Source organism: Aplysia californica, unplaced genomic scaffold, assembly GCF_000002075.1.
Source record: "Aplysia californica isolate F4 #8 unplaced genomic scaffold, AplCal3.0 scaffold00556, whole genome shotgun sequence".
Taxonomy (NCBI): Eukaryota; Metazoa; Mollusca; class Gastropoda; order Aplysiida; family Aplysiidae; genus Aplysia; species Aplysia californica.
Window position 1 is genome coordinate 90,634 of NW_004797826.1, and position 7,500 is coordinate 98,133.

The 7,500-nt window shown below is 39.8% G+C and overlaps 1 protein-coding gene across 1 annotated transcript in view; it reads right to left on the bottom strand.

Annotated features, from left to right (window-relative positions):
- Positions 1-7,500, bottom strand: part of LOC101847898 — a gene marked incomplete at its 5' end in the record, with an annotated part of 31,077 nt that overhangs the window by 9,329 nt on the left and 14,248 nt on the right. The window contains 5 exon segments of the mRNA XM_005106788.3: positions 184-309; positions 2,922-3,024; positions 4,126-4,280; positions 5,133-5,327; positions 6,221-6,511. Coding sequence (XP_005106845.3) covers positions 184-309; positions 2,922-3,024; positions 4,126-4,280; positions 5,133-5,327; positions 6,221-6,511 — 870 coding nt within the window.

Here is a 7,500-nt window from a genome sequence, read left to right on the forward strand (position 1 = left end):
ATGTGTGTGTGTGTGTGTGTGTGTGTGTGTGTGTGTGTGTGTGTGTGTGTGTGTGTGTGTGTGTGTGTGTGTGTGTGTGTATAATGTAGAAAGAGGGTATTTAAATGAAGGTTAGCAATCAAAATAAGCCGATAAATTAAATAACAAAAGCACAACCATAAGGAAGAGTTGTGCCTCTTTTACCTTTGCAAGTTCTCCTATCATTGTTCAGAGTTGAGCCAAAAGGACATGTACACTCAAAGCTTCCAAACGTGTTGACGCAATCATTTTCACAAAAGTTCTCCGGGAGTTCTTGGCATTCGTTAATGTCTGGTAGATAAACAAACATACCGTTCTAATTTTTGCTCATTTATATATAAGGGAAAGAGCATGATATTCAACTTCACGCATAAGCGTTTACATACTCATTGTGTTATAACATATATTCTGCAAATAAATAAACAATAGATTGGAATAACAATAGCTGGAGTGTAATAACTTTTGTGGGAGAATAAATGGTCGCTTTTAAGCACAAGGGGGCTATCACGAAAAATGATGTTTTGAGAAAATCGAATGTAAAGTTTTTGCCCCTTGTTCAGTTTCTAAGACAAGGAGAGTTTTCTCTATAAAACCACACCAACGAAGCCAAACTTCTCCAAAAGGTAGGGCAATGCCCACTTTTGGTGTAGGTCAAGATTTCGGGAAACCGCCAAAATCTGGGTTAGCCTGCTTGTCCTTAGAAGCGACCAAATGAACACTATTTCTGTTCAAGTGTACATGAATACATTGATGACTATAATATAAGTGTTGCTTACATAATATAAAAGGGCAAGAGCATGATGATATTCAACTTCATGCATGTGTGTTCACATACTCACAAACATTTTACAAAGAGATTAAGAATACTCGTAGATTGGAAACACAATAGCTGGTGAATAACTCAATAACACCTTTTATGGCACAATGAATACCGAACAACATTTCTGTTCAAGTGCACATGAATATATTGAGCCTTCACCAAACTTAGAGCTTTCAAGACGATTGAGGAATCATGAATGCATTGCTATACTCTGAGAGCTACGCGAACAGTACAGTCGGAGATGAAAATCAGCCTTAGAATGCAGACCGTTGAGAGATAGAAAAGTCATTGTTGCAGACATTGTCTAAGGACAGACATTTCATGGGGCTCATCTACTGAATTCTGCACCCTTGTTTAAATGGGTTCGAATGATGTGTGTTTGACCTGAAGTGGTTGTTTTGTCTGGGAATTTTTAGTTCTGATTCCTTACCGACCCTAAGTGATGGACCATTTCCACCCTTGACATCAAAGAACGCCTTAAGGGGACTTTAACAGTATTTCCGTACCTTGTGTGAAACTTACAAAATGAGTTGGCGGTGCGGAACTGTTCAATACAAAAATCTCTCTGCTCTTTACTGATCTAAACCATGATCTCAGCAGGCAAAGGAAACTTGAGAAAAACTATCTGCAAACTTTTGTTGGCCTGTTAGACTACTGTAGTACTTGCTATATGGCGCAATCGATGGGATTTTCAGTGGTATGCCCAATGCGAACTTGTGCGTCATGCTACAAAAATGGGGACATAGCTGTTACGCGCTGTGTAGAGCAAAACTATTCTGTGGATTTATTTTTAATGAATATCAGACAAAGTCCCATTGACTTCCAAGTGCTGTGTACAAATTTGAAATTCAAAACTTCAGTGTGGAGGAAAATAATTTTTTTAAAAGTTGTACTGGTTTTTTGGGGATCACCCTGTACTTGCCAGGAATTAATTTTGAACTTTGCCCATATAGCAGCTGAAGCCTACTCTATTTATAGATTATAGGACCACCAAGGGACCTTGACGTGCGCAACTTGTACTCGGGACCTCTGAGATTTTTCATCCTTTTCCAAGAAGGTTAGGTCTTCAATCTTACCTACATTCAGATCAAGGATGCAGCTGAAAGACAGCAGAACAGTAGAAACGGGAATCGCACATAGGTCTCGGGTGTGGGGAGGGGGGGAGGGGGGAGACAGTGGAGATGAAAGCAGGTGAGTGAAGGGGAAAGAAGGACAAAAGAGGGCAAAAGAAAAAATCCTAGAGAAGTACAGTCCATGCCGGCTTTAAGCACGGTCATCGGGAGAAAACTTTAGCGTGCTTAACGCCGAAGTAGACATAATCCAGAGATTTTCATGTAGAAAATTTCCCGTGCTATTTCCCTTTGTTTGTAAGTACGCCTGTAGCGGTCCAGCAAAACAGTGCACAGTTATTTTTACCCGCCATGGTAGTTTTTGTTTTTTTGTTTGCTTTTGTTTTGTGGTCGAATGGGAAATGAAAACTTAATTTAGACGGCCAGTCACGATACAGCACACTAGGCCTACACACTGTGTGCGTCTCTCTGCCTTCCTCTCCGCGCGCGCGCGCGCGTGTGTGTGTGTGTGTCTCCATCACTTGCATTCTGTGTTTCTCTTAACACACTCCACTGCTGCGGTGTAGACTGTGTTCGAACTTTGATAGGTCATCATGAAAGTACTGACTGTTTTGTATGGAGCGTGCCTGAAGCCGAAGTTACCGTGCTTTAAGGCGTGTAATTTATATATAGCAAAAATTCGGTAAGGGCCGTTTAGCGTGCTTGAATCTGAAACGTGCTTTATGCCGGCGTGCTTAAAGCCGACACGGACTGTAACTATTTTCCATCACTTGTAGGTTTGGATCCATGGACCAGGAGACGAGAGGTGAACACACAGGGATGCCAAATGATTTTGGCAAAAAAAACACCTGAAAATGAGCGGAGCATCACATCTCAATTTGGAAACAATTCTTCATCTTAATCCCAAGCATCTAATAAAAGTATGCTGAAAAATCACATGGGGGCCACTTCTAAGTGATGCCATTGTTCGTGTATTTGTTATCCTAGCATACGTTACTGTACTTGTACATTACCTTCTTCACAAGCTCCCCCTGTGACACCGGGCGGACACACACACTTGCCGTCCACACACCGTCCTCCACTGGCGCACTGAGGCTGGCAGCCTGACAGCGCCATCTGGTGGAGGAGTTTAGTTTCAGTAAGAGTTTTATGGTACTTGCAACACAAATAGGCTTTTTCAGTGAAGAATATTAAGGTTGATACAAGAGTAAAATACATAAAAGAAGAAGAAAAAGAGAAAAGTACAACACTGCCGTGAGCTGACAAAACGTCTTTAAAAAAAAATTCACAGCAGTTTCGAGAAAAAAAGTTTTTTATCAGCAGCGCTGCCGCTGCGTAACCATTGAAAAATAGAGTGCTTCCGAAATTCGAATTCTAGTTTATTCAAAAACTTGTGATAGACTCACTCTGATTTTTTTCACACAAGTAGGGAAACTGATCAGGCTTTCAATTTAGCAAATAAAAATTTTAGGTGCCAAAATGAAAAAAGTCGTTTTGTCAGCTTTCAGCAGAATAGATGTTAGGAAAGAAGGAACAAACCATACCAAAGCACCCCCCAGCCATCCACTGTGGTGGAGGAAGTAAAGTTTGAGAGAATTTTAGTTTTTAGTAAGAGTTTTACAGTACTAGCAAAAAAAATAGGTCAAATAAATGCCCAACATTTTTAGCTTTTCAGTTTAATAAGAGTTTTGCAGTGCTCGCAATATTCGAGCTGTTACCAAATGTGAAATACAAATAAAGGAAGGAGGAAAGAAAATGACCATAGATGTTTGACAGGAAAGAAGGAGCAAACCACACCAGAGCACTCACCAACCACCCACTGAGAGAACTTGTATAGTGCTTAGAGTTAGAGATTCTAAGCAAGGTGCTATATAAGTTACCATTATCATTGTTAACTTGTACCAGATGCGGAGCCTACAGAATGGAAAGGGAAACGAGGAGAACAGGGAGAGATGCAAAATTATCAACAGAAAGAGAGAAGAAAGGAGAGAGATTGCTAGTAATAATAAAGTTAGGGCCTAAGACACAGTACGGTACAACGCCTTGTTCTCCGGTTCAAATAAAAACCTGATTTTAAAAAAAGTTAAATTGTCATGAACAAGAATCTCAAATGCCATTATGCTTCAAATATTCCTTTGATCAGACAGCCATATTTTCATTAAATGAAAAAAAAAAAGAAAAAAATTTAACACATATTTAGAGGAAAAAGAAGCAAACCTCTAATAATTCTTTACAACCAGGTCTTGAACCGGACGTCGTATCTTGGTCACATGACTTGACAGACTGCGTTCTACAGGAAGGGATGTGATGTTGGTCACTGTTTTCCTCTTCGCAGACGACTTCCACATAGTCTGTAAGCTTACATAATGGCCCTGTGAGTGGAGAGGAGAACAGCAACAACAACAATGATAATAATAACAATCAGCATTACTGTCAGTAGAGTAAACCAATTGGTGGAAGGAGAGCTAAAGATGACAAACGTTGCACCCCATCCCCTTCCAATGTATTTTGTTTATAAGAAATAAGAAAGGATTTTTTTGTTTATTTGTTTTATTGGCGTCGATGGCCTAGTGGTGTTAAGCTACCTGACTCGTAATCGTGAGGTTGCGAGTTCGGGGGTTCGAGCAGCGGGCCCGACATTGAGTCCTTGGGAAAGGCACTTTACACGAATTTTTCTCACTTCGTCCAGGTGGGTATAGGTGCCCGGCCATAGAAAGCGAACGATCTTGTCAGTATGTTATTGTTTTAGCGCCTATAGAAGGCTGCTTGCACTGTATTCTTCCCAGGAAGTTGAGGTTCTTTCAGAATGCTCTCAGGTCTGCTGCTGGGGTAATAGTATAGATATATATTGTAAGCACATAGAGCTTGCAGTTGAGTGGGGATTTGCACTGTACAAATACAAATGCTACCTATTATTATCTCTATTTATTTATTTTTTTCAAATCTCAACTGCATCAATAGAGACTGTAAAGCCCATAGCGCCAAACAAATACTATTTATTATTATTTATTATTATTTATTATTATGTCTAGCCTTTTCAGTTCCCCTCAACCCCACCAGTCTCGTTACCTTCTTCATGACACTCTCCATCATCTTCCATTAATACCCTTCTTCGCAAGGAGAGGGAGAAGCCAACCACCTCCACAACTTTCCGCAAATCCTTTGAATTGTAGTCAATATCCTCCAGCTTTTTAAATTCTCTAAAACCCAACCTATCTCTTTACCTTCTTCTCCATCGTCTACAACGTCTTCCACTTCGTATCCTTCCTCACATGGGACGAGAATGGCGGACAAGTTTCCAGCAGAGCAGTTGACCTGATTACCGAACAGCTTCACAAACTCCTCATCACTGCAGAGGTCAAGGTGAGGCTGCGACGGAACACATTCAGATCGGCCACCAGAGACGGAAAGATAGAACCCTGGAAGAACATCGATACGTTTCATTCTTTTAAAAACTCTACAGCTATATCATGGTCCAGCTGTTTAAACGTAATAAAAAGCCTAAAATTTCAATTTTTAAAAAAGTATATCCACTTCTATTGAAGATATATTGGGTAATTTTTTTTTTTAATTGAAAGCAAGACAAAGGAACAAGCTTTAAGATGGTACCATGATTAACTCAATATGCCAAAAAATTGACAAGTGCAAAATTCCACCATGTCGTGAAACAAATATGTTGCTGAAATTCAAATTCTAAGTGTCAAAAAGAGAAAAACAAAATTTTTAAAAAATCCAGTGTAGGTCTGTACAATTAATTGTCTAAAGAATGAAACAGATTATTTTTTCTCTTTCCTATCAAATTCCGCTCTCTGTGTTTTAACAGCTTGCAGACGAAATGCTTTATTTTGGGAGAAGGTTGAAATAATTATTTCATACTTAAATTAAAAAATCTGTGTTTTATTGTGGCAAAAATCGTATCGCTTTCATACAGGAAAGAAAGATATGCTTCAGTGTGGAAGAAAAGTAGCACATTCCATTATATATAGTATAATAGTAAACTCATAATAATAATGAAACACTTAATTCAAAGAAAATGTATTCTTATTCAGAAAACAAAAATATGCATTTTATTCTAGATAAAAATTAAACTGATGCTTTAGTTTGGAGTCTAGTAGATTTTTAAAAATTTTGGAGGCATTTTGACACATTCCGTACTCAGAGAAAAAGAACATCTTAATCTGAAAAAAGTAGCCTACATTTCACAGAAATAACCCCCCCCCCAAAAAAAAAACAACAACAAACAAACAAAAAAAACAAAACAACAACAACAACAACAACAACAAACAAACAAAAAACAACAGCCTACTATTACCTTCAGGGCACTCCAGCAAAGGTTTACTACTGGCCGCACACACAATGCTCCCATCACGTCTGGAACGGGGCTTGAACCCAGGCCCACACAGGTCAGCTCTGTCCGTCAAACTCCGGCAGACTGCCGAGTCTCCGTCCACCAACAGAATCTCCCCCGGGTGGCAGACAACGGTGGTCGGGTCGCGGCGTGGCTGTCTGTACAGGGAGCTGCAGAAGTAGCCTACTCCAGACCTCCGCACCAGCTGTGTCCCCTCGGAACACCTCAGCTGGGACTCCACCACACTGATGCACTCTGAGGAGGTTTATTAAGGTTTTAGTAAAGTTTTAGTAAGGTTTTAGTAAGGTTTTGGTAAGGGTTTACAGTGCTTGTAACTGCGTAATGTCATATGAGCGCGACCACACTGATGCACTCTGAGGAGGTTTAGTAAAGTTTTAGTAAGGTTTTAGTAAGGTTTTAGTAAGGTTTTAGTAAGGTTTTAGTAAGGTTTTAGAAAAGTTTTAGTAAGGTTTTAGTAAGGTTTTAGTTTTAGTAAGGGTTTACAGCGCTCGCAACTGCGTAATGTCATATGAGCGCCACCACACTGATGCACTCTCTTGCATTCAGGACACATCCCTTGATTTGATGCTCTGTAACTCTCTCCAAAATGTTGCTGAGGGTCTTTCTACTGATTGTGCCGGTGCACACAATAATAATAATAATAATAATAATAATAATAATAATAATAATAATAATAATAATAATAATAATAATTATAATAATAATTATAAAATATATAGCATTTGAATAGCGCCCATGCTTACCCCTTCTCAGCAGCAAGCTCTAAGTGCTTTACACTATATTATTACCCCAGCAGACCACAGAACACCCAGAAACATTCTCAGCTTCCCGGGAAGCATACAGAGTGATTAAGTGATCAAGCGCTTCAAACACTAACAAACGATCAAGATCTGGTTGAACGTTCTTAATTGTTCTTTCCTGCAAGGGCGCCTGTTTATCCCCTTCCTTCCTGCACTCCAAAAACCATCATCCTCTCCACAGCAGTACTGGCCTCTGCCTCCTTATCTTTCTCTCCAAATCAGGAGGGAATGAAAATGAGTGCAACAGAAGTCATATATTCGAGTGGGGCGGGTGCTCTGGTGTGGTTTGCTCCTTCTTTTCTATCAAACACAGGGGCGAAGGCTGACTTGTTTGACAGGGTAATCAAAGTGAAACGGGACCAGATATAGATCTATATGGCCTGTAGATATCACATAAGAATCTTACTCGAGGCGGCGACTCTG